The sequence below is a fragment of the Balaenoptera borealis genome, assembly GCF_965194805.1.
Source record: "Balaenoptera borealis genome assembly, chromosome: 14".
Taxonomy (NCBI): Eukaryota; Metazoa; Chordata; class Mammalia; order Artiodactyla; family Balaenopteridae; genus Balaenoptera; species Balaenoptera borealis.
The window spans coordinates 4,205,052-4,231,931 of record NC_138875.1 but is presented as its reverse complement, the minus strand read 5'-3'; the positions used below and the strand labels follow the sequence as shown (position 1 = coordinate 4,231,931).

Here is a 26,880-nt window from a genome sequence, read left to right as displayed (position 1 = left end):
ATATTTTACACTTGTAAACTTTCGCTTATTCATTCAATAAATAACTATTTATTGAGTCTTTTCTATGTGCCAGCATTGTTCCAGTTGCTGGGATATACCGGGGAATAAAGCAGAAAAAAATTCCTGCATTCACAGAGTCTACATTCCAGTGGAGGGAGACAGATAAGCAGTAAGCATGAGAAATAGGTTACACGGTATGTTAGAAGGTGACATGTGCTATAGGAAAAAGAAAAACCAGAGCAGGGTGGTGGGGTCCAGAATGCAGGGGGCTGAATGCAGATGTCCAGCTGTAAATGGGGGGTCAGGAGAGGCCTCGTTGAGAAAGTGAAGGAGTGAGCATGCTGCTATCTGGGGGATAACCTTCCAGCGCAAAGGGTTATGGTGGAAGGGTTCCTGGCACGTTCTTAGAAGAGCAAGGGCATCAGCACGCATGACGCAGGATGTGCCAGAAGGCGGTGGGACCTTGTAGCTGCCTTACAGGCTTGGCTTTAACCACGAAAGAGAGGGAGCTGATGAACGTGTTTTTTGTTTTAACTCTTTATATTGAAAATAGCTGCAGAGAGGTGCCATGCGCCCATCACTCAGATTCCTTCAATGGGCAACATTTTCCATAACTGTAATGCATCGTCAGAACCAGCAAATATCTTAAATAGGAGCCCCTAGACTGACTTAGAGTTGTTGTGTGCACTTGTGTGTCTGTCTGGTGTATCTTTGGGTCCTGGTCTGTGGCACTTTCCCACATGCAGATTCACAGAACACAGGACCATTCTGTCACCACAAAGGCGGAGGCTCCCCCTCCTGCCCCTTTGCAGTCCCCCTCCCCCGCCACCTATCATCTGTTCTTCACTTCTGTGACCTTGTCATTCTAAGAATGTCACAGAAATGGAAGCACACTGTGTGCAATCTTTTGAGACTGTCTTTTTTCACTTAGCGTAATACCCTTGACACCCAGTCAGGTTGCTTTATTCCCTTTTTACTGCTGAGTTGTCTTCCCTCTACGCATGTACCAGTCTAACCAGGGACCCACTGAGGAACATGTGAGTTGTTTCCAGTTCGGGGCTTTACAAATAAAGCTGCCAGCCCAACAGCCACTCTGTATCAATTGTCTGATATTGTTTACACTTATAAACTTTTATTCATTCAATCAACCAATATTGAGTCCTCTCTCTGTGCCAGCATTGTTCTAGTTGCTGGGATTTGCATACAGGCTTTTGTGTGGACATAAATTTTCATTTCTCTAGGACAAATGTCAAGGAGTGCTACTGCTGGGTCATATAGTAAGTCTATGTTTAGCTTTTTCAATCAATCAATCAACAGGTAGATTGATTTCCAGAGTGTCTGTACCATTCTGCATTCTCACCAGCAACGCATGACCAATTCAGCATTTCTACATCCTCACTAGAATTTGGGTTACCAGTATTTTTTATTCTAACAAGTATGTTATAGTATCTCACTGTGGTTTTAATTTGCATTTCCTTAGCAGCTAATGATGTTGGACATCTTTTCATGTATTCATTTGCCATTCATATATCTTCTTGGAGGAAATGTCTATTCAAGTCTTTTTCCCATTTTCTATTTGGATTATTTGTTTCCTTATTGTTGAGATTAGAAAATTCTTTATATATTCTGGATATAAGTCCCTTGTCAGATATGAGAAAAAGTTTTCTCCTAGTCAATGGCCCTGTCATTTCATTCTATTAACAGGATCTTTTAAAGAACAGCGTTTTTAATTTTTATGAAGTCCAATTTATCCACTTTTTCTTACATGGATCATGCTCTTGCTGTTGTGTCTAAGAACTTTGCCTAATCCTAAGTCTCTTCAAAATTTTAAAATTTTATATTTAGATCTATGGTCTACTTGGGGTTAATTTTTATATAAAGTGTGAGGTTTGGGTCAAGATTTATATTTTTGACTACTGTTGTCCAATTGTTCCAGAACCATTTGTTGAAAAGGCTGTCCTTCCTCCATCAAATTGCTTTTGCATCTCTGTCAAAAGTCAGAAGTATTTGCATGGGTCTATTTCTGGTTTCTCTACTCTGTTCCATTGATCTACGTATATGTCTCTTTGCCAGGACCACGCTTTCTTGATTACTGCAGCTATATCCGAAGTCTTAAATTGGGTGGTGTCATTAGCCACTGAAGGGTTTAAATAGGAAAGTGATAGAATCTGACATCTTAAAATAGCACTCTACTACCAAAAGTACACAGTCAGGGGTGAGGGCCACCAGGCTGGAGGTGATGGTGCTCAGAGCAGGGAGACGGCGCAGAGGGGGAAAGATTAGTCGGATTCTGACTCCTTTATAAAAGTTGAGCCCACAGAATGTTCTGGGGGATTCAGTGTGGGAGTGAGAGAGAGAGAAGGATCAGACATGACCCCAGGGTTTTCGACCTGAGCAAATGGGTGGAAGTGTCATCACTGAGATAGGGAAGGTGACAGCAAGATGTGTGAGGGAAGGTCAGTTCAGTCTTTAACACGTTGGGTCTGAGAGGCATGTTAGAGATCTGAGTGGAGATGCAAAGTGAGTTGCGGATACAAGAATCCTGAGTGTAGGAGAGACATCTTTGTGACCTGGAGATAGAAATCCAGGAGCTGTCAGCACATTTAAAGTCGTGACACTGGATGAGACGGCTGAGGGAAAGTGGAAAACACTGGGCCCCGGGGCCTCCGACACTGCAGGATGAGACAGAACATCCCCCTTTCTGGTAAAAGACATTGGGGGGGTGACCTGAAGAGGGTGGTGAAAGGAGGGCACACCAGGCAGAAGGGAAACTGCACAAAGGTCTTAAGTCAGAAACGAGCCCGACTTGTTAGGGACACAGAAAGGCGTGGAGGGCAAGGCGACAGTGTTACCAGCTGAGGTGGGAGAGGAAGGAAGGGGCCAGATCACGCAGAGTTTATTACACCAGGAGAGAGATGGCATTTTATTCTAAATGCATTGGGAAGCCATGGAAAGGGACTAAGCAGAGAAATGACAGTCTGTTTCTACAAAATGAAGTTTTTTATGTTCTTCTAGAAATTACATTCTTTAACATAATAACAACATACATTACCTGAACTGAAAACTCATAAATCAACAACCAATGTGATGGAACCACTGAAATCCTGAAGACTATGTCAGGACACGAGCTCTGAAGAGGAAGATAGTCTAACAACTAGAGCCACAAGAAAGGAAGGTGCAGACGGATGACAGTGTGAAGGAAGGAGGGAGAGACCCTTCCCGAGGCCCCCAGGAACCACGTGTAAGTGAGATGGGGAAGTTGGCGGACAAGGAAACACGGTACCACCCACAGCTCAGAGGGCAGGACGGAAATCAGCGAGGGGGTGGGAAGGGGAGGGCAGGGGATTAGCTAAATCCACAGAAGGATTTTCTCAGAGCAGTAACCTCATCAGATTTCCACTCAGAACAAGCCCTTCCAGGCCAGTTATTTAAGAGGCCTTTAGAAAACAACATTTAACCTCTGCACGCATGCCCAACAATCTCTTTCTTGAATGAAATAATACAGATTCTTAAAATCATCCAGATGTCATCTGTGTTAGGAACAAATGGCATCCTTGAAGACTCCTCCAGAACTTTCTCTACTTAAAAACTCCCCATGGGCAACTGGAATAGCTGTTTTCTCCACCTTCTAGAAGGGAACACAGTAAAACGACAGCAGACGGAAAGAAAAGCACATTTTAGCCCTTTGAGACCTTCCAAAGGTTTTCTTTTTATTCTTTCACAACTCCCCTCTGCTTTCTCCCTGGTTCCTATGGAGAACCCTGGATATGGGGGTGGGGGGGAATCTCAAAGCAAATAACAGCAGCTGTGTACCAACTGGATGTCTGTTTTCTTTTAAAGCTGTACTAGTTATCTTAGGTCCCCTGCCCTAGTCACAGAGTTAGTGTTTTCCACTTTCCCTAGGCCATCTCATCCAGTGTCACGGCTTTAAATGTGCTCACAGCTCCTGGATTTCTTCAACATATAAATTCTCACATTCACCATTGTGAGATGAGGCTCTGATGCCTATTTACGCAAGATGCCTGAACCACCTTTACCACCAAGGATCCCTTTATATTTTCCTCCTATGGATTTCATATTTGCTGAGTTTTATTTACCAAACTATGTATGTTAAATAATAATAACTTTTCCATTTCACACTCATCAAAGACATACTTGTAACTGCAGTTTTTTAGTAGTATAAGATTCAGGATATTATCAAACTTCCTTGAAAAAAGCAAAGGCATTTGGGATTTTAGCACTAAATATGACAGTCCTACCAACAGTAAAGATGTAGGGTCCTCTGTGTTTTTCAAAATTAAGGACACTGAGTTTCAAGCACCCACACTCTCTTCCTGGCCCCCCAGGGTACTGAGGTCCCCCAGGCTTGGAACCAGTCGTCTCTGCAAAGCAGGCAGCCATGTTCAAGGAAAACAACAAAAAGTAAGTCCCTAAAACAAAACCTGCTATAGAGAATACTGCCTAAGACTCCGAAGGCAAAAGTGAGTCAGAAGCCAACAGCTTTGTAAGGCAGAATGCTGTTAAAGAACATCTAAGATGCAGATACAGAGCATCAGAATCCCAAGATCACCAGAAAAAGTTCTACAGAAACAAGTTTCCATTTTGATCATGTAAAGGAGGAGGACAACTTGACACAAAATATTATTCTTTATAATATTTTTCAGGAAGGTGTCTATTTCACAAATTAAACATGTAAAGACTTGAACTGAAAGCAAGTTAATATTACTGCCATCAATTATGTGATATTTTCTTCTCATATTCCACAGCACTCATAAAACCTGAATAAATGCTACTGCCCAAATCACAGAAAGGGAAAAGCAAACCATTTTTCTCCCTGGCCCCAAATGGCTGCATTTTCATTCAAAGTTCTACAATCATTAACCTTGCTAATAATATAATCAGAAATGACAAGACTCAAATTCACAAACATAAGTTCAAAAACTATAACTCAGAATTGAAAAACAAAACCCACCTACTTCAAAATACGTAGGCAGGGACTTCCCTGGTGGCACAGTGGTTAAGAATCTGCCTACCAATGCAGGGGAAACAGGTTCGATCCCTGGTCCGGGAAGATCCCACATGCCGCAGGGCAACTAAGCCCATGCACCACAATTAGTGAGTCTGCACTCTAGAGCCCATGAGCCACAACTACTGAGCCCACATGCCACAACTACTGAAGCCCGCGCGCCTAGAGCCCGTGCTTCGCAACAAGAGAAGCCACTGCAATGAGAAGCCCGCGCACCGCAACAAAGAGTAGCCCCCGCTCACCGCAACTAGAGAAAGCACGCGCACAGCAACAAAGACCCAACGCAGCCAAAAATAAATAAATAAATAAATTTTCAAAAAATACGTAGGCAACAAGGCTCATAATCTCATAGATCAGTATCAGATAGTAACTGAACACCTGCTGCTATTGAGATTGCCAGCAATAAGGAGCCAATCTTCCCGCTCAGGTATCTACCCTTCTCTGGAAAACAAAACAGCTTTATAAGGCTATTATTTCAGGAGGTGGAGCTCACTGAACAACTTAGAAACTTCACTTGTGTTCTTGAGCAGAGGGTACAATTTTTATAATGCTCTCCTGTTTCACACCTTCACCTAAAATCTCATGTTAGCACTCAGCTGCACATGATGCTACAGAAAGAAAGGCACACCACACGCTGACCTGTACAGGTATGGGAGTCTGCATTTACTGTGAAGACCATACACCTGCCATTGTGTTATATGTTTAACCAGCATTATTTTGTTTCTTATCGTAACCCCTCCAAGTTGGCACTATTGTCATCCTCCCATTTTACGTTAAATAAGGCATATGAGGCATAGAGAGCGTAGGCACAGACTAGGACCCCCTTCCACCCATCACAGTATATACTGTCTCAACATGAATACACACATGCATATACATCTATGATATATATGGAGATGTAGCCTATAATGAAATTTCACTATTTAGAGGTAGGAAGGCAAAAAACAAAAAACAAACAAAAAACTTCTTTCATATTTGGGTAAGTTAGGGAAAGTAGAATATTCTTTAGTTACCACGCAAAAGCTTCATGAATTTCTGGAGCTTTTAAATGATGGAAGAAAGGGGGCAGGGCAAGGGAGGAGAAACAGATCTTCTGGGCTCCTTTCTCTGTTTCAAAAGAAGGGATGAGATAAATAGCACTGCCCTAATAAAGTAATGGAACAGGAGGAATCTAGGAAGAAGTGAAAATTCTGGCAGAGCGCCCTGCAGGTCTCTGAAGGAGATGTGTGTTGAAGATGCAGGAAGCCACTGGCAGGGAATCCTAGGATGGCTAAGCTGGGGCAGGAAGCCAAAGCCTAGGACACTGCATTAATCAGAGATGGTCACAAAAAGTGAAAACAGATAGTGAAAACAGTAAACAGAACATATGTCCCCTAAAAGTAGAATCAGATGTTCTGGGGAGGCTGGCACCGCCGATGACCAGCTAGAACAGGTTGCGTGAGCCTCCTCCTCGCTGCACACCTTCATCCTTCTGATCGGTCCCATTTCACAATGTCAGCCACTGTCCTGTTCTACCTTAATCCAGACCAGCTCTGGGAGCCGGTCTGTCACCGCTGATGTTAGGCCCTACTCACCAGAGTCGATGCCTGACGCCTCACACGGCCACTCCGGGTCCACTCCCCACCGCTGAACTAGACTCTGGCTGATACAGCACAGCTTTGTGTATAATAATCCCTGCCCATTGCATTGTTTTCTGTGTTATTCCGGCTTCCTCAAACGGAAACTTCTGAGAATAGAACTGATATCTCTTCCTCTCCAGTTCCACAGTCTCCACTATAAGAACTCAGCAGATACAGGATCACTGATCAAAAGGAAGGGCGTGAGTGAGTACCAGAGAGCAGTGGTGTCCCAAACTCAAGTCCAGATAGGCTATTCTGCGGAGTTTCTACCAAGAAGCAATTAAGAAAAGTTTAGTTTATAGGAACTGCTGTAAACTTGTTTTTATGTATCTCACTATAAACAGTAGTTTTGAGTTATCTTGCTATAAGTATTAGTTATCAAATATTAGTGATAAACTCGACTCATCGCATTTTTCTGGAGAGATGTTCTCCCCAAGCTACTTTTAAAGAAAGAGTATTGAAAACTGAGTGAAAAATAAAGGAATTTGCTGTCAGCTAATTCACCCACTGAGCAGCTGGTTTGCATCTCTTCCCGTTTCGCTTAGAAAACCTTGTGCAATTCCTTTTCTGCCTCATAAGAATGAAATGTAAATGGTTTATAGTAAAGCTTAATAATCTTCTCTTCCTTATTTCCTGACAAATGTACCCATAAAAGTTATGCAAAATATATCTTAGGGCAGTGATTCTTGACTAGCAGTGACTTTGTTGTCCCCAAGGGGACATTTGGCAATAGTTGGAGACATTTTTGGTTGTCACAACGAGGGGAGGGGGTGATACTGGCATCTGGATGGGGGGAGACCATGGAGGCCCCCTGTACAACACAATGAATAGAACCCCACAGAAAAGAAAGAAAAAAGTGGCAAAGCTTCATAACATAAAATATCCTATTACTTTATAAATGCTATTCTTTTTTATAGACACAAATAAAGAAAGCACACAATGGATCTTAAAATCTACAATTACATATACCATGGGAAGGGGGAAGGAACAGTTTTAAGCAGACATCTGGTATCAATTAGACCTGATGTTATGATGCAGGATTATTAGTTCAAGAATCTCTAACAGCAAATAAGCTCTGTAGCTCAGCAGAAGGAACAGGACAGATCAGATCTGACTCCCTACTATAAACCACTCTTAACCAGATCAGGACACTATTTTATCTTCTGGCACATCACCTGAGGACAATTTAACAGTAATATATCTTACTAATAACCATCAACTTCAACCTTTAAAAAAATTTTTTTTAAAACATTCTCTACAAAACCAATGTCCTTTGATATAAATTGTGATCCAGCTCAGACCAGGCCTCTATCTTCATTTTCCTCACAAACTATGTAGAAAATTCCCATTACTAAGCATTCCTGTCTATTGTCTGGGGAAATGAAGGAGAGTAAGTGTAAGATTTATGACTGAAACTCCCCCACAGTGATAAAACACAGCCAGAGGCAGCAAAGAAAAACTCCTTAGAATTTATTGCAAAAATTATAATCAACGCAAAGAATCTTATCAAAAGAATGTTTTCCTCAAAGTTAAGCAAAGTTACTTTACAATTCCCAAAGCTGCTTAAGGATGAAGTCGCACTGGCATTTTTCACTTCCCTGTCCCTCTCCCTTGCTTCTCATCAAAGCCACACACATACCCCCATGCTCACTCGCAGGAGTCCAGTACTGTACCTCACCGAAGTCGTCACTGGATACCTTAAATATCACTGGGCGCCTTCTAGGTGAACAGCGGGTGGGTGGGCGTGGATGGTGGGGTGGGCTTGTGAATGCCAGGGGGAGAGCCGGCGCAGACCACACCTGGACCTCCGAACTCAAGGTCCCCTCTTGTGGGGTCCCACAGCTCTCAAGGTGGGTGGTCTCCAACCGGCTCCAATTAGGAATCCACTCCAGGAATAATAAGTGGGACGACCCCTGTCCTAGATGAAGACCCGGTCTATGCACACTCAAGGATAAAAAGGATCTTCAAAAATCCTTCCGTAGTTGCGCTCTCTCGTAGGAAGACAGCTCCAGATGAGATTTTGTTTCCCACGAAGTGCGAAGTGGTGCTCTCCCACATGCCCGCGCAGGGTCTCGGGAGACAGTTTCTGCCCTTCAAGGGCTGCTAAACTGGTTCACCTCGACGCGGCACTGACTTATGCACCTCCAGGTGTGAACACGCGGGCACGAAGCCTCAGGTGTACAAACTTGGGGTCCGCTCCCAGGTGTACAGACTCAGGGGGTGCACACACAAGTATGCAGACGCGGGGAGCCGCTCCCAGGTGTGCAAAGCCGGGTGCGCACGCACTGGTGAACGCACTCAGGTGCGCACATAGAGCCGGGCAGGTCAATCCCACCACGCTGCGAACGACAGGTCTCGACAGGGAACCCCCAAACTCCGGTCGGCATCCTGCCTCCACCAACTCACCTCCTCCAAAAATTTGGTCAAATCGTACACCTTGTAATGCAGGATCAGCCAGGTGCTCTTGCTGTCATTGTGCTTCTGGATCTCTTCCAGGGTATAGTACTTAACGGCTTTGTCGGACTCCTCTGCCATTTCGGAACGCGTCGAGCCTCAGGCCCTAAAAGGAGCAGCGGAGCCGGGCGGAGTTCAGCGGGCGTCTCCGCGAACTCGCCCCGGGACATTCCCCAGGGCCCTGCTCAGCGCCTGGGCACGGAGGCAGGCACTGGGGTGGGGCGGGGCGGGGGGAGGCCGAAGCAAGGCCTCCGATGATTGGCCAAAATTCGTGTCACTCAAGGGTCCCGCCCTCGACCGACACTCCACCAACTCCAACGGGCCGCGCCCAGTGCGCGAGTGTTGATTGGCTGCAGAAGGTGCCCTTCACAATCACAGCTGTAGGACCACGCGGAGGACGGGGCTCCTTTTGCGTCTGCGCAGAAGGTGGTGCCGCGGAGATCCAGCGCCAGGACCTGCGCCCTCGGGTGTGGGTGTTCCTGGCGGACTTGGCGAGGTGGCCGGAGAGGGAGGGTCCGACGGGGCGGGCGCAGAGTCCATCTTGTGCAGGGCAGCGACCCCACATCAAAATCGCCGCGATTTCCCAATCAGGTCAGATCACGCAGAGCTGGGCGTTAATTTGTAACAAAGTCGTTCCGCTGCGAGTGTCGGGGTGGACTGTTAGTGTGAGAGGAGATGTAAACGAGCCTCGTGGACGTTAAAAGACGCAGTTACCTCATTTAGCCTCGACAAGTGTGCTGCCCAGAACAGTGCTCTGTAATTGCCCGACCCATCCCCAGAACTGCCCCATTCTCACAGGATAAACAAACACAGGGAAATTGTTCTATAAAAGCAAAAACGTCCTAATGTGCGTAGGACGTATGTCGCTCTGAAGTTATTTGCTATTGACCCTGACTAGGCGAGTACTTGTATTAGTGCCTCCTGTCTATTCTCAACAGTATATTGTTTAAGGTAAATCCTAAATAACTGATTGCTCTTGGAATAGAGTCTGGAAGTTACCTCCCCAGCTGGGCACCCATAGGAAGATTTACAAATGTTCTATTTTAAAAAGGCGGGGGAGAGAATTCCAGCATATTAAAAAGTCGTCTGATATTTATTAAGGTCTTTTTCGGCAACGGTATTTAATTCCAAAAAGAACTACACAACAGGTTACACATGTAGGTCATCCTCCCAGAAACTAAGCACAGTTCTTCCACACTAGCTGCTGATGAATGTTAGCTTCCTGTACCCCTGCTTACCTCTTCCATAGGAATGCAAGGCCATGGAAAAGACATTTTCCCAAACATTCCAAATAGTCTTTAGCCTTTTCATATGATGGAATACACTGATTTTCAAATACTGCACTAGCTTTGCATCTCTGAAATAAACCCCACTTGCTTACGATGTATAATTCTTTTTTTTATTTGCTTTTAAAAAAAATTGAAGTATAGTTAATATACAATGTTGTGTTAGTTTCTGATGTACAGCAAAGTGATTCAGTTATACATACATATATGTTTTTTCATATTCTTTTCCGTTATAGTGTATTACAAGATATTGAATATAGTTCCCTGTGTTATACAGTAGGATCTTGTTGTTTATCTATTTTATATATAATAGTTTGTATCTGCTAATCCCAAACTCCTAATTTATCCCACCCCCTTTCCCCTTTGGTAACCATAAATTTGTTTTCTATGTCTGTGAGTCTGCTTCTGTTTTGTAAATATGTTCATTTGTATCATATTTTAGAGTCCATGTATAGATATCATATGATATTTATTTTTCTCTGACTTCATTTAGTTGTTAATCTCTAGGTCCATCCATATTGCTGTGTCATAATTTCATTCTATTTTACAGTTGAGTAGTATTCCATTGTACATATATGTGTGTGCATATATATATATACACACACACACATATACGACTTCTTTATTCATTCATCTGTCAATGGACATTTAGGTTGCTTCCATGTCTTGGCTATTGTAAATAGTGCTGCTATGAATATTGATTGGGGTGTATGTCTCTTTTTGAATTAGAGTTTTCTCTGGATATATGCCCAGCAGGACTGCAAGATCATATGGTAACTCTAGTTTTTTTAAGGAACCTCCATACTGTTCTCCATAGTGGCTGCATCAATTTACATTCCCATGGTGTAGGAGGGTTCCATTTTCTCCACACCCTCTCCAGCATTTATTATTTGTAGACTTATTTGTATTGTTTCTGACCTGTGTGAGGTGATAGCTCATTGTAGTTTTGATTTGCATTTCTCTAATAATTAGAAATGTTAAGCATCTTTTCATGTGCTTATTATCCATCTCTATGTTGAAGAAATATCTATTTAGGTCTTCTGCCCATTTTTTGATTGGGTTGTTTGCTTTTTTGTTATTGAGTTGTATGAGCTGTTTGTATACTTTGGAAATTAATCCCTTGCTGGTCACATTGTTTGCGAATATTTTCTCCCATCCTGTGGGTTGTCTTTTCATTTTGTTTATGGTTTCCTTTGCTATGCAAAAGTTTATAAGTTTGATTAGGTCCCATTTGTTTATTTTTGCTTTTATTTCTGTTGCCTTGGGAGACTAACCTAAGAAAACATTGCTACGATTTATGTCAAGAATGTTTTGCCTATGTTCCCTTCTAGGAGTTTTATGATGTCATGGTTTATATTCAAGTCTTTAAGCCATTTTGAGTTCATTTTTGTGTATGGTGTGAGGGAGTATTCTAACTGCATTGCTTTACATGCGGCTGTCCAGCTTTCCCAACACCACCTAATGAAAAGATACGTAATTCTTTTTATGTATTGCTGAATTATATTTTGTTAAGAGATTTTCTGTCTATATTTATGAGAGATATTGGTGTGTAGTTTTCATTTTATGCATTGTATTTGTCTGGCTTGGCTATCAGAGTAATACTGGCTTCATAGAATGAGTTGTGAAGAATTCCCTTTTCCTCTGTTTTTCTGGAAAAGTATGTGTAGAATTGGTGTTACTCTTCTTTAAAAGCTTGGTAGAATTCTCCAGTGAAATCATATGGGCTGGCAGATGTATTTTTCAGGAAGTTTTAAACTATGAGTTTAATTTCCATAACAGTTATAAGACTATTCAGATCTGTTTCATACTGGCTGAGTTGTGGTAGTCTGTACTTTTCGAGGAATTGGTCCACTTCATCTGAATTGTCAAATCTGTGTATAGTGTTGTTCATAGTTGTCCCTTATTATCTTTTGATGTCTGCAACGTCTGCAGTGATATCCTCTGTTTAATTCCTGGTAGTAGTAATTTGACCACTCTTCTTGTTGTTATCGTTGTCAGCCTTGCCAGAGGTTTGTCAGTTTTATTGATTTTTTCAAAGAGCTAGCTTTCTGTCTCTGATTTTCTCTATTGTTGTTCCTTTTTTTTTTTTTTAAATGTCACTGATTTCTGCTCTTTATTGAGTCCTTCTTTCTGCTTGCTTTGGGTTTCTTTTTTTTTTTTCCCTAGTCTCTTGGGGTAAGAGTTTAGATTATTGAATTGAGACTTTTCCTCTTTCCAAATGCATGCATTTAGTGTTATAACTTTCTTAAACGCTTTAAAAATAGTAAACCAGGGACTTCCCTGGTGGTCCAGTGGTAAAGAATCTGCCTTCCAATGCAGGGGATGCAGGTTCAATGCCTGGTCAGGGAACTAAGATCCCACATGCCACAGGGCAACTAAGCCCTTGCGCCACAACTAGGGAGAGAAAAACCCACATGCCACAACTAGAGAGAAGCCCTAGTGCCACAACAAAAGATCCTGCATGCCTCAATGAAGATCCCGCGTGCCGCAACTAAGGGCCAACGCAGCCAAATAAATAAATATTTTTAAAAAAATAGTAAACCAGATTATGTATACTATTTTCCTAACAGTTCCCTGGTCTGCTGAACCTCCCCGTGACTCTGGCAGAGCAATGAGTCTCTTGAGTGCATGGCTACCTCTATAATCCAACGTCAAGACTGTTTCAGATTTCAGTCCCAGTTCCAAATAACTCCATAAGTGGTTAAAACAAAACTTTGGTGCCAGTGACCTGGTCCTATCCCTGGATTAGTAACTTATCAAATGCATGACTATGACTTAATCAGTTAACTCATCTAAGCCACTGCTTATAAAATGCTTAGCACAGGGTCTGGCACATAGAAAGCAATCAATAGATTTTTGCAAGTGCTATTATCAATCAAGACTTCCTTATTCTAAAACACAGGTATAAGGAAACATCCTACGTGGAAGGTGCTCCAAGGTGAAGTAAATTTAGTCAAATTTAGAAACAAACAAACCTGAGAAATCTAAGGAACATAAGAATTTATAAACTCTTCCTGACCTCCCCTCCAGCAAAGAAATTTTAATAAACATTTAGAAAACCAACTCTACTCCTAAAGTTCCTCAGGTAAAATATACTGTAGAAAGCACTCAGTCTTCTAACATAAAGCACAAATAAGCAAACATTATTACACTTTTTATTCCTTTTCTAATTCTTTCTGCCACTAATGCACAAGAAACACTTCATCAGCTCTTTCCTTCCCATTGACAAATCATTATATTTGCCATAACCATAGAGAGCAGGTTCCCCCTTAACAAATGGGCACTCTAAAAAGATGGACTCCAAATCAAATTATCTACATGGACAATTGGTATCAAATCCATGTCTTTTAAATATGTTAGCATAGGTTAACTTTTCCCTTCTAAAAGTATCTGTATCTCTAGTATGTGTACCCTATTTAGTTGATTTCCAAACAATTCCCCATCTATTAGCAATAATATCCAAAATTTTCTAAATTTTTAAAATTTTCATTCATTTTAAATAAAGCATTTATGTCTTGAATTTTTCTTAATCCATGCATATTTATAACACACCAGAATGTCAGTTGATAATCTCTAATCAATTGAATAGCAAAGGCAGAAATGAGCAGAAAACAATAGATATCTGATCACAAAGGCAATACAAAGGTCTTAAGTTCATTGCTGAGGTAGGGCAACTTTCCTCAGTAACTTCAGACAAAAGTTAATTATATGTAGGACATTTTATTGTAAATACGTCTTAGGCACATTTTCCTTGTATGTCCATCTTTAAGTAGGAGCAGGTAAATAAAAAGATTAGATGTTTGATTGTACATGGTTGCAATATTAAACTTCTTTTTAAAAATCTTTTTGTCTCCAGCACAAGTAAACAGAACAAGAGTAAAATGGTATAGATAAGGAAAGTTCCAGATATCCTATTTAACTCTGTAAAGGCTTCAGGGTTCTAGACAGTTCTATGAAATACAGCTGATAGTGTTATCATCATCAGGTCACCCAAGTCAGAAGCTTGGGAATCAGTCAGGTCAGTCTCTCCTCTTTATCCCTACTACCACTGCCCCAGATTTGCCTTTCATGATTACCTGCCTATCTGCTTACAATAACTTCCTAACAGGCTCTTTTGCCTCTAGTCTTGAATTCCTCAGACCCATCTTCCATGAGTAATGGATCCAAAATTAAAATCTGATAATATCACTATTTGCCTAAGACATTCCAGTGTTTCCCAATAACTAAAGTTCAAATTCCTTACCAGAACATCCAAGATCATTCAAAATCTGTCTCTCTCTCTAGCTTCATCCTTTGTCATTTCCCCCTCAAGCCTTATAGCCTAGCAACAGTGAGCTATTTTTAGATCTCCAACACACTGCATTCTTTCCTCATTTCCATACCCTTGCTCAAGCCCTGTCCTTTGCCTCTTACCTTAAGTTTACCTCTTACCTCTTACTCTCCTTACCTCCTTTCTCCTACTTCCTTTATCCTGGCCAAGGACTCAGGATCCTTTTTGACTCAGCTTAGGAGTCAACTGTGGAGGAAGCATGTGCTGACCACACCCTTCCCCTCCAAGCAGCGCCCTCTCTGCTCCTTTATTCCCCCATCGTGGCTATCATGCACTCACTACATCATCGGTCAACATGTCTGTCTTTCTCACTGGACCAAGAGTCCCTAAAGGACAGGAATGGTTAGTCACATCTGTATCTTCAGAGCCTAGCACAGTGCCTGGCACTCAGCACGTGCTCCATAAATGTCTTTGAATGAATAATAGTATAAATGTGATATAGGAGATGGCATGTGAGTACTTGGAAAAATCATAATTACACTATAATCATACTGAGAAATGTGGATTCATTTATCTGACACTAGCAAGAGTATTAGCCAGGTTTTTAACTTTTCCCAGGACACCTACTGAAACGGGGTGGGGGGGGGTGCTGGTAATCATCAGTTAGATCCGTTACACCTGTAACTTGCCGTCACTGATCAAGCTTGCTTTAATTGTTTTTACAAAAACTTGCATGTACTCCAAGTGTCAGCCCAAATAATAAGAGATGTTTGCCCAAGTTGTTTATTAGGAACTTGGAGTCAGCTATGTCCAGTTCAAGCTCCAGACAGTTAAGACTGCTTAAGATGGCGAAAATGTCTCATGTCAGAAGGCCAAAAACTCCTCCCTCAGAACATGCTAATGCCACCATTTTCTGAGCACGTGTCCGAAGAAGACGCCTGTAGCTTAGTTGCACAACGATGATTATCTCACCTTTTTCTTGTCTCTAATTACTTTTCCTCACACTCCCCGTGCTCCTGACACCCCAGCTTTATTCCATAAATATCCCAAGTTCCTTGCCTTTGGGGAAGTGGATTTGAGATTTGTTCTCCCGTCTCCTCACTTGGTGGCCTCAAGAATAAACCCTTTCTCTGCTGCAAACCTCAGGGTCTCAGCGTTTGGCTTGCATGTCAGACAAACAAACCTGGCTCGGTAACACTACAAAAAGTAAAACTGTTTTATTTCTTTCTCAGTCTAGGAAACTGGGGAAAAGAAGCTAAATGCAGCAGCAGCAGCATGAAAATAGTTTAAAATGGATGAGTGTGTGGACCTAACGCCAGTCCAAGGTGTTCAACGCAGCCACATAAGTGTACAAGTAACATGAATGATGGAGAGGGCAGTGGAGTTCTCGAAAGCTGGGAGCCCCATATCAGAAACACAGCTACCTACCCAAATAAAAATACCATCTAGGACCTCTAAGGCTGACGCTAGAAGGAAGTAAAAGTTTCTTCTTTCTAGGTATGCAACTGCATCCCTCCATATCCTTCTTTCCCTGATTCTCTCACTGATTACTGACACCACTCCCCACTGCCTACCACTACGCTACTCTCTTTGACACTCTGGCATAAGTGTGGATAAAGAGCCCTTTCTTTGCTTTCTTACAGCAGAGCCAGAATATTCAAATGAACTTTGCTAAAGGATAACCTAAAAGAATTTTCCACTATGAGAGCCTGACATAGTTCATTCACCTTTAATAAATGAAGCAGGGCTTCCCTGGTGGCACAGTGGTTAAGAATCCGCCTGCCAATGCAGGGGACACAGGTTCGAGCCCTGGTCCGCGAAGATCCCACATGCCGGGGAGCAACTAAGCCCGTGCACCACAACTACTGAGCCTGCGCTCTAGAGCCTGCGAGCCACAACTACTGAAGCCCGCACGCCTAGAGCCCATGCTCCGCAACAAGAGAAGCGCCGCAATGAGAAGCCCGCACACCACAACGAAGAGTAACCCCTGCTCGACGCAACTAAAGAAAGCCTGCACGCAACAACGAAGACCCAATGCAGCCATAAATAAATAAATATAATACATAAATAAATTTATTAAAAAAATAAAAAATAAATGAAGCAGTGATGCCAATTCAAAAAGTCTGTCTGATTGTCAAATCTCAAATGACTGTGAGGTGCACACCCAGTGAGGACCCTTTTTAGGGACCCTTCCAAGTCCCAGTCTCCCTCTGTATGTTTGAGGGCAGATGATTATACTCTACCCATAAGTACAATCTTAGACATCCCAGTTCTTCGAATTCCAGGCCAAGGTGCGTGCTGAACCCAGCTGTAACGCCCATCTAGGTCTTGTCATCTTAGTTCCAGTTTCCCGTCTAAAGATGTGACTCTTCCCCAGGTAGTTCTTCTGAGAAATGACCTTCATTTTCATGTGGTACTTGGCTACCCACAAAGTATGGGCTAATCTTTGCATGTCCTAACAGTTTAAACATGATTTAACACAACGCAAGAATCTTAATCTTTATAAAAGATACATACAGGTAACTAGTGGGTGGAATCCTTAAGAGCATTCTTTCCCATCTTGAATGCCTGTGAGTGAGATAAAGGGAAACTTAAGTAACTCATATACTTGGAAAATTGAATAATCTTGCCCACAAGCTTGTCATCAAAATGTATCCTGTGAGGAAAGTTTTTCCCTGGATGAAAATTCTTGCTGGCCCTATAACATTCTGTGGTTTTTTGTTAATTAAAAATTATGATGTAATGTTTTATACATATAAATGGACGTGCATATATATTTTGAAGCATAGTACTATAAATGAACACCAATGAACCCTTCACTTGACTTGGGGACAGTGGGCTCCTCCCATATCCCATTCTTCTGCCTCCCCAAAATCATTATTATCCTGAATTGTGTTCATGATGTCCTTGCCTATTAAAAAAATTAGTTTTGCACATATAGATATATCAACAAACAATTTACTCAGCTTTCCTGGAGAACTATTGAGTTTTATAAAAATAGGATTATACTGTATGTAGTCTTCTGGAACTTTCTTCTCCATTCAAAATTATGTTTTAAAAATTCATCCATATTGAATAGAAGGAAATACAAAACAAAAGAACAAGAATGGTCTTAGCAGCATTCTTCATAATAATTCTAAACTGGAAGCACTCAAATTGTCCTTCAACCTCAGGAAGGATAAGTATATACACACAATGGAATCCTATCCAGCAATGAACATGAATAAAATACTGCTGCCCTCAACAATATGGATGAATCTCATGAATATAATATTTACAAAAGAAGCTATACACAAGAGAGTTTGTGTTGTATGATTCCATTAAGTTTTCAAAGCAAGCATGTATGGTGTTAGCAGCTGGGACAGTAGTTACCTTAGAGGAAGTGGGTAAGTGGCTGGGAGAGGGCATGAGGAGTACTTCCTGGATACAGGTAATGTTCTATCTTTAGATCTGGGTGGTAGGTATATAAGGGTGGTCATTTTCGAAAAAAATTCGAAAAACCGTCTAAGTGTCTACAGTAAGTCCCCTACATACAAACCTTCAAGTTGCGAACTTTCAAAGATGCGAACGTGCATTCACGTGTCCAGTCACGTAAGTTAGTTCACGTGTCTGGCGTACATTGTCACGTGTGTGCATCCTCTACAAGTGGCGGTGCTTTTGTGTACTTTACTGTACGGTACTGCTGCTGTGCAACACGAGGAGCTTACTAATGAAGACCCGATGGAATTGGAGGCTCAGAGAAAGGACGAAGAGAGACAAGAGGAAGAAGAAGTAACTGAAGAACCGAAGAGATTCACGACACAGGAAATGGCAAGGGGATTTTCTTTATTTGAGGAGGCAATGTTAGTTTTTGAGGCACAGGACCCAAACGTAGAATGGTACACGAAGGTTGCAACAGCCATTCAGAATGCAATCCAGTATTACTGTCATCTATGACGAGAAAAAAAAGAGCTACTACCCAGACATCACTGGATCATTTTCCAAGAGGGTAGACAGAATTAAATCCAGCAAGGAACCAGAACCTATGCCATTAATGTCAGGCCTGAGTGAAACTGCAGCTTGCCCTCCGTCTCCTATTGCTGACGATCCTTCAGCTCTACCATCTCCCACCTCCTCTCCCTCCTCCAGTCAGTAACTCTTCTTGCCTGTTCACTCGATGCCAGCCCCTGTATGCCAGCTGTTGTACTATACTACTGTACTTTTTAAGGTACTGTACTGTAAGATTTTAAATGTTTTCTTTATTTTTTGTGTTTGTTTTTTATGTATTATTTGTGTGAAAAGTATTATAAACCTGTTACAGTACAGTACTATATAGCCGATTGTGTTAGTCGGGTACCTAGGCTAACTTTGTTGGACTTACAAACAAATTGGACTTACAAACGTGCTCTTGGAACAGAACTTGTTCGTATGTAGAGGACCTGCTGTACTTATGATATGTTCACGTTTTAATTTTGAAAGTTTTATCCATATTGTTGCATATAAAAGTAGTTCATTATTTTTTTTCTTTGCTGTATAATATCCAATTTTGTAAATATAATTCAATTTATCTATCTGTTCCCTTGTCCCTGAACATTTGGGATTTTGTTTGTTTTTTGCATTTACTTATTTTATTCAACAAACAATGCTGCTAGAAACATATTTCTTGGTGCACATATGTAAGAGTCTCTTTAGGGGAAGTGTATATAAGGAATTTCTAAGTCTAAGGGTATGTTAATATTCAACTTCAGAAGATTACATCACATTATTTTCAAATTTACATTCCTACATTCCAACAGTGTATGGAGATCTTATTCTGCATCCTTACTAACCCTTAGAATTTTGCCAATACTATGGTATTTCATTGTGGTCTTATTTAGATTTAATAATTAATGAGGTTGAGTATCTTTTCATAGGCTTATAAGCCATCCTTTTTCTTCCTTCTGCAAAATAACTGTTCATGACCTTAGTGCTTTTTTCTATGACTGACTGTCTTACTCTAATTGATTTGTGAGAGTTCTTTATATAATCTGGAAACTAATCACTTGTGGGTTACTTTTATGAAAATATCTTCTCCCAACTTGTGGCCTGTCTCTTCACTTTATTTTACTTTTGAAAAACAGAAGTTTTTTAAAAGCTTTTTATTATAGAAAAGTTCAAACACACCACAAAAGTGGAGAAGATAGTAAGATACATAGAAGCACAGATAATAATAGGAACCTTCACTCATTTTCAACAATTATCAAAACATGGCCAATTCTGTTACCTCTTTGTCACCACCCTCATCTCCCATGGGATCATTCTAAAGCAAATCCCAGATATGTCATTTCATCCATAAATACTTCTATACATCTGTGAAATAAGGATCTTATAAGTATTATCTTTAGATGTTATTTTGCCATCTAGAAAATAATTCCTTAGTACAATTAAATATAGAGTATGCAAATTTCTAACTGTTTCATAAATAGTTTTTATAGTTTATTTAAATCAAGATCCAAATAAAAGCCATACATTTCACCTTTTGTGTGAAGAGAACTGGACTATTTAGTACTTGGATGTTTGATGTAAACTGTTTGTCATAGGAGGCTGATTTTACTCACCAATCTTTACTACAATCTCCCAGTTGGGGTTATAAGTAACCAAACAATATGTAAGTATTGAGCACTTCGTTACCAAGTTAGGATATCTAAAAGCATTCCTCTTTGCCAAAACTCATTTTTCAAATAAAATAAGTAAATTACTCTAATAGATCAAACATTAAACACAATACAAAACCTCATTCTTTCATAGTATAACTTCTCGAACCTGGTAAGATGTGAGGTTGAAAAGTGGCAAATCTTCTCTTACTTGATAAAAATCTCCTGACATTCCACCCATGAGCTTCCTCCTCCTCATCTCCCTGAACTTATACAGGAGTCTCCCAGGATTCAGTGTGAGGACTTCTTTCTTTCTACCCTTTCACTCTCTTCCAGATCTGTTCTGGTCTCATGATTTTAAATACCATCTATTACATACAGATCTCTCCCCAGAACTCCTCCTCTTCACTTCTCAAAGTTAACGTGTCCCCAAACTGACCTCCTCTTATTTTCATCCACAAACTTTCTCCTCCCAGTCTTCCCCTTAGGTTAATGGCAACCCCATCCTCCCAAGTCAGTACAAAGACCCTGCAGCTATGCTTAACTCTCAGACTCCACATCAATCCATATCCACAGCCTATTAGATCTAACTTCAAAGGATCTTCACAGTGCAATCCCATCTCATCACCTCCACTGCCTCTGCCCTGATCCCAGCCGCATCTTCCCTCTCCTGGACCTCTGCCATTGCCTCCTAGCTGCTCTCCTTTCTGTCCCTCTGTTCCCTTCAGGCCATTCTCAGCACAGCGCCTGGGTGCGCCCGTTACAAAACACACGGCTTATCAAGCCTAACACTGTCTGACCCGCTTTAACCTCCTGGCCTCGTGTCCCTACCTCTCCTTCCAGCTCCACTGCAGCCAGCTGGTCACCCTCCCGCCTGCCTCAGGCGTTCTGCTTGTACTCGCGATTCCCTCCCTTACAACGTCCTCCCCCGACCTCCGTGTGGCCGCCCACTCCCATCTCCTTTCTGTCCTACATGTCACCTTCTCCATGAGGCCTCGCGACCTCCGAAAGGGCCTCTCCCGGCACTCCATCTCCCTGTCCCAGCGCACCTATCACCATCTTCCAGACCGACATTTTGCACACTTATCGTATTAATCTATCCCCCAACCCTCAAGAAAAATGTAAGGTCTAGGAGGACAGGGAATGCTCTTAGTTCAATGCTCCATCAGTGACTCCTAGAAAAGCTCCGGGCACACAGCAGGCGCTTAATAAATACCTAGGAACTAGCCCTTGCGCCGGGCTTCCGCTCCACGCCACGCTGCAGGGCGCCCCACTCAGGAAGTTCCACCGCCAGACATTCAGCGGATCCAAGGGCCGCCCTGCGCATGAGGCCGGACAGCCCGTCAGTGCAGCGAGCGCGGGGCTCGGCACCTGTGGCTCCCCACCGGCCATACCGCGCGGATGCATCCTACCTCTCTCTGGAAGACAGCAAGGGCCTCGAGACGGGCCACACCGGGGCCAACGCCGGCTCTTCTCTTGGGGAACCACGGGCTCCGGCAGAACAGCGCAGGCCGCCAAAAGCTTTGGCGGGAAAAACTGGGGCGCGCGGGGCATTCTGGGAGCGCTCGGGGGTACGCTTGGGGTCACGGGGCGCGCGGGGCATTCTGGGGGTTCTCGGGGTAGGCTGGGAGCGCTGGCTGGGGGATGGTGAGGAAACCGCTGAGAGCGCGGGGCATGCTGGGAGCGGTACCTCAGAGCCGCCGGTAAGACGCTGAGGAGCGCGGGCCCGCGGCGCGGGAGACTGAGGTGAGGAGGCTATGACCCGGGAGACCAGCTTCTTGTCTGAGCCAGAGACTGAGAGGGCGAGCGGGGGAGGTCGCTGCAGGCCGGGTCGCCTCACCGCGAGGCTCGTGCGTTCGCGTCAGGGGGCGACGGCTCTGAGGGCGTGGCTTTGACAGGACGCGCGTGCTGAAGAGCTAGTTCTAGCTTGTGAAAAGGAAAAAGGAAAGGAACAAAGAGTCATTCTTTCACGAAGGCCCACAGGTTCCAATAGTAGGGCACCTTATTTAATCGGTAACTTATAGAACCGCCATGCTGTGCGTTAAGAAGACGGGGCCCGGCGGTGCGGGGGGGAGACTGGCCTGTTGACCTTGGAAGCCATCGGTGGGGCAGCAGGAATCCGACCTGCAGGCAGGCTGTTTCCCACCGAGGGCCCCAACAGAGGGAGAAACTGCAGCTCCAGAGGGGCTGAAAGTTGCTTAGACCGCACAGCCTGGGCGTTCACAGCAAGTTTGGGTCTCCTGGGGTTTTTGAGTCATCACATGGAGAATCTTCTAGGTACCTGTTCCTTACTGGTAACACTTCACCAAGGCAGAAATGGGGTCAGAATTTTATTTTGGAGTCAGCAAGTTTTCCATTTGTCAGCTTGGACGTGAAAGATGCTAGTCTCTGATCAGTATGTTAATTAACAGTTCATCCGTATACGTTATACGTAGTATATCCGAGTTCCAGGCCTTAACGTTACAGTTCGTATACAATCTAGGGAAAGAAAACAAACTTTTAATTTGTAAGTTTTGCCAATTATGAACTGAAAAAAAAAATTGTTTTAATGTAGTTCTAAATAGTAAAATTAAATAAATTCTCACCTATTCCTGAACAGGGCAGTGTTGTTTACATACAATTTTCCGAGCACTCTTGGAAGATTGACAAGAGATGGGCAGGGCCACTCACAGGAATTTCTTGGTGACTTTGCTGGAAGATATTTCAAGGAAAAGCGAGGCAGAAAGTAATTTTAGTGGGAAATGTGTTTTAGAAATGGAAGTAACAAATCCCTAACTTTCGCCCATGTCTTTGACCTATTTCCATTAAAATATGCACGGTTGTACCTCTGGGCCCAAGCCATAATCAGTTCTTTGTTTTATATTTTACTTTATTTATTATTGATGCCCTTTACTAAAACGCTTCAGAGGAAGTGAATTTTAGCAGAACTGTGAAGTAGATTGTGTTGGTCTTGGAACTTTGTACTTCATTTTTATTTTATTTTATTTATTTATATTTTTGGCTGCGTTGGGTCTGCGTTGCTGCGCGCGGGCTTTCTCTATTTGCGGCGAGCAGGGGCTCCTCTTTGTTGCGGTGCGCGGGCTTCTCACTGCGGTGGCTTCTCTTGTTGCGGAGCACGAGCTCTAGGCGTGAGGGCTTCAGTAGCTGTGGCACGCGGGCTCAGTAGTTGTGGTTCGTGGGCTCTAGAGCGCAGGCTCAGTAGTTGTGGCGCACGGGCTTAGTTGCTCTGCGGCATGTGGGATCTTCCGGGACCAGGGCTCGAACCCGTGTCCCCTGCATTGGCAGGCGGATTCTTAACCACTGCGCCACCAGGGAAGCCCTGTACTTCATTTTTTTAAAAAAATTTCACAACAGTAAGCATTTACATAGGAGAGAGAGTAGAAAAGCAGAGAGAAGGAAGGACTGTTTCTATTTTTAATATCAGAAATCATCTTGATTAGGTATTTAACACCTTGTGTGACTTTGTTTGTGTTAATCATTTCCAAGAGTACTTCCACTTTTAAAAGAACCTAAGTGATCTTTAATGATGAAAATTTCAAGCGCTGTGGTGCTTGAGAGAGAAAGATGTGTGGGGAGCAGAAGGGCATTGCCAGTATTCCTCCAGTGGCACCACAGAGGCATTTGGTTACTGAGATCAGACCTAAGGCTGGTCACACTCCAGGTTCCAGGACTGATATGTTACTACTTTTCTTCTTAAAGAGAGAAAATAATGTAGGTGTTTAAAGGTTTGAAGTACTAGAATACCAGTTACCTTCCCTGGATGTATTTGTGTGCCCTAGAGAAATTGAGCTTAAATTATATGCTTTACTTTTACATTGCAGTTTTCCTTTCTGTCGTACATAAGATAGACTCCAAAGGTGTGCCCTGTGAATTATCAACTCTAAAATGTGTCCCACGTAGAAGTTTGAAAGCCAGATAATTAGTGGAAAAGGAAACTAGATAAAAATTTAAAGATCTCAGTAAACATTTTCTTTCGTGTAAAATAATGAAAATATATTCTTGAACTTTGAAGTGCTTTATAGAGATAACCTGAAACAGCAGAAGACTTTGCTATACATTTTGATTTTTTAAAAATTATTCTTGTCATAGGAAAGATTTCATTTTCCTGAAAACAAAATGAAACTTAAGAATAGCCAGAAACTTTAGAAGGAATTTGTTAAATAAAAACAATATAGTAGAAAAGCATCTAGTACCCAGAACAGAGTAGGCATTTAATACACATTGCTGGGAGTTTTTTGTATTATTTGTACTCAAATTATTCTATTTGTTGTATAGAACTGCAGGTTTAAAATTCTAGCTTATATTTTTGGGGTGACAAAAGTGTTCTAAAATGTATCGTGATGGTTGCAACCCTGTGCATATAATAAAAACCATTTAATTGTACACTTTAAATAGGTGAGTTGTCTGTTATATGAATTACATCCTTATAAAACTTGTACCTACCCCCAAATTCTAGATTATCATTAGAAAACCTCAAAAGTAAAATGTGAATGATATTTAACTGCTGATGTTTGCTAACTTGTTTTTATCATCTTATACTAACACAGTATCAAATGTTCTGTAATGGATTGGTATTGAAACCCTATTGGTAAAATAGTTTGCTACCCTTTTATTGTTGTTTATTTTTAAAGGCCTGCTTACTGAGACGTTCAGTCAGCAAGAAAGTATGAATGGCTCTAGGCAGCAGTCACTGTTCTTCATCACACTTCCAGATTTACACAGACTCTGTGCTGTCCGGGTAACATTGAGTAATGGAGTGGCGGATACTGAGGTGAGGAGCACCCAGGTGAAGACATGCAGCTAGAAAAACACATCGTATAACTAAGACTTCATAAACTTTTTGAGACCTTTAAGAGCTGTTTTAGTAGTATCTCCTTTAAAGCAAAATACTCATTTACTTAATCTGTTTATATAATTTTGAAATAAAGGAATTCAGTTTTGTTCTAATCAGGTGTATTGAGTTACATTTAGGGGAGGACTTGAAATACTTGAGATAGACTATCTCCCTGTTGAGTTTTTATATTTGCGGCTTCTTGTGTGATATTTTAATTTAAATATTTTATAGACATTGATGAATTAAATCAGGCTCCCAAAACATAGAGATAGTAATTAATAAATATATATGAAGTACCTGCTGTTTATGAAGCACTTTAGGAGATACTGTAAACATTTTAGAATAATATAATTTTTAAATTTTCAGGTTGATATAAGAGTATTTCTCCAAGAACTATCTTGAAATATCTGACCCAAGATAGTCTTTGAAAAACAGCTTAATTGAAGCCTAAAGTATAACACTGTGATTACTGAGGACCCACCATGTATTAGTCCCTTAAATTGTTTGAGACATTCAAAAAAGAACTCTTAGAATACGTAACAATATTATATCCGTAACTGAATTTCTTGGAGAGGAACAAACACGTATAAGATTGCTAGGGGCCGGAAATAAGACACTCTTGGGGTGTCCTCCATTTTGCTCTTATTTATAACACTTTTCTTCTGCCCACTGTATATTTTCCCACTCAAGTGCAGCCAGGAGTCTGTACCCTTCCTGCTAAGGTACAATTTGATACCCATTGAGCATTCACTTGTGACCCCTTTGGGAAACAAATAAGTAGAAAACCTTACGAGAGATTTTTTGCTGTTCACCCTCATATGGGTCATGCCCATAGAGAGGGGTGTTTTGACTCATCATTCCAATCACTGACAAAGAGGCTGGAACCGAGAGAGCAGAGCCGTGGTTGTGTCAGACAAAGGCAGGCCTTGCAAAAGCACGTACCTGCTGCACCACAGTTCCAACAAAGACGAGGCCACCAGAAACAGATTGACCCATCTCACTTTTTGATGTAATCCCACACACACACACTCCTGGTTTTTAAAATTTGTTTCCTTGATGATTAATAATTTTGAGAATTTTTACATTTCCACCTCTATTCCCTTTTATGTTTTTCCCATTTTTTTCCAACAAAATTATTGATGGTAACTTGAATTGTAATGATTGTTGTTGTAAGTTCATTTGGCTTTTGAATACTGAAATAAAACCGCTACCCACTTCATTCTGGCTTGGAAAAAAATTCCTTTTTGAAGAAAAAGAATCTAGTCAATAGTTCTCACACTAAAGTAGTTGATAACTTCGCTGGTGGGTGAATCCTTAGACTCTTTCCTCCAGTGCTTCTGACCACTACTTTAAAAATTAAAAAAAAGGAAAATGGGAGAAACAGGAATTAAAAGAGCTGGATTCTTCACAGTGGTTAGACTTTTTCAAGTCTATACTCAAGATAGAATTGAAGTTTTAAAAGAGAAATTTTGGGGACTTCCCTGGTGGTCCAGTGGGTAAGACTCTGCGCTCCCAATGCAGGGGGCCTGGGTTTGATCCCGGGTGGGGGAACTAGATCCTGCATGCATGCCACAACTAAGAGTTTGCATGCTGCAACTAAGAGTCCGCATGCCGCAACGAAGGTCCCACGTGCCGCAATGAAGGTCCCACGTGCTGCAACTAAGACCTGGCGCAGCCAAAATAAATAAATAAAATTAAAGAGAAATTTTGGTTCACAGATGAAAGGAGTTAGGAAACAGATGCATGGACAAGTTTTCATATTAATATACCTAAAACTTT

The 26,880-nt window shown here is 41.9% G+C and overlaps 2 protein-coding genes and 1 long non-coding RNA gene across 8 annotated transcripts in view; 2 read left to right on the top strand and 1 right to left on the bottom strand.

Moving 5' to 3' along the window:
• Nucleotides 1-9,318, bottom strand: part of CYB5A (cytochrome b5 type A) — a 79,831-nt gene extending 70,513 nt beyond the window's left edge. For 4 of the 5 annotated variants that reach the window (XM_082355320.1, XM_082355319.1, XM_082355321.1 and 1 more), the window contains exon 1: nucleotides 9,052-9,318. In XM_082355320.1, coding sequence (XP_082211446.1) covers nucleotides 9,052-9,180 — 129 coding nt within the window. In that variant the 5' untranslated portion in view covers nucleotides 9,181-9,318. The remainder of the gene's footprint in view (nucleotides 1-9,051) is intronic. The other variant, XM_082355323.1, reaches the window with a different exon arrangement.
• A 132-nt stretch (nucleotides 9,319-9,450) lies between these two features.
• On the top strand, nucleotides 9,451-19,207 carry LOC309611195. Of its 2 annotated transcripts, none has more exons than XR_014234379.1 (2): nucleotides 9,451-9,690; nucleotides 15,888-19,207. It is a non-coding gene; the product is annotated as an uncharacterized lncRNA (long non-coding RNA). The 2 variants fall into 2 exon arrangements; XR_014234380.1 differs by having other exon boundaries at nucleotides 9,451-9,997.
• Nucleotides 19,208-24,885: 5,678 nt separating this feature from the next.
• LOC309611194 (uncharacterized protein C18orf63) overlaps nucleotides 24,886-26,880 on the top strand; it is a 29,866-nt gene continuing 27,871 nt past the window's right edge. The window contains 1 exon segment of the mRNA XM_082355324.1: nucleotides 24,886-25,067. Coding sequence (XP_082211450.1) covers nucleotides 24,934-25,067 — 134 coding nt within the window. The 5' untranslated portion in view covers nucleotides 24,886-24,933.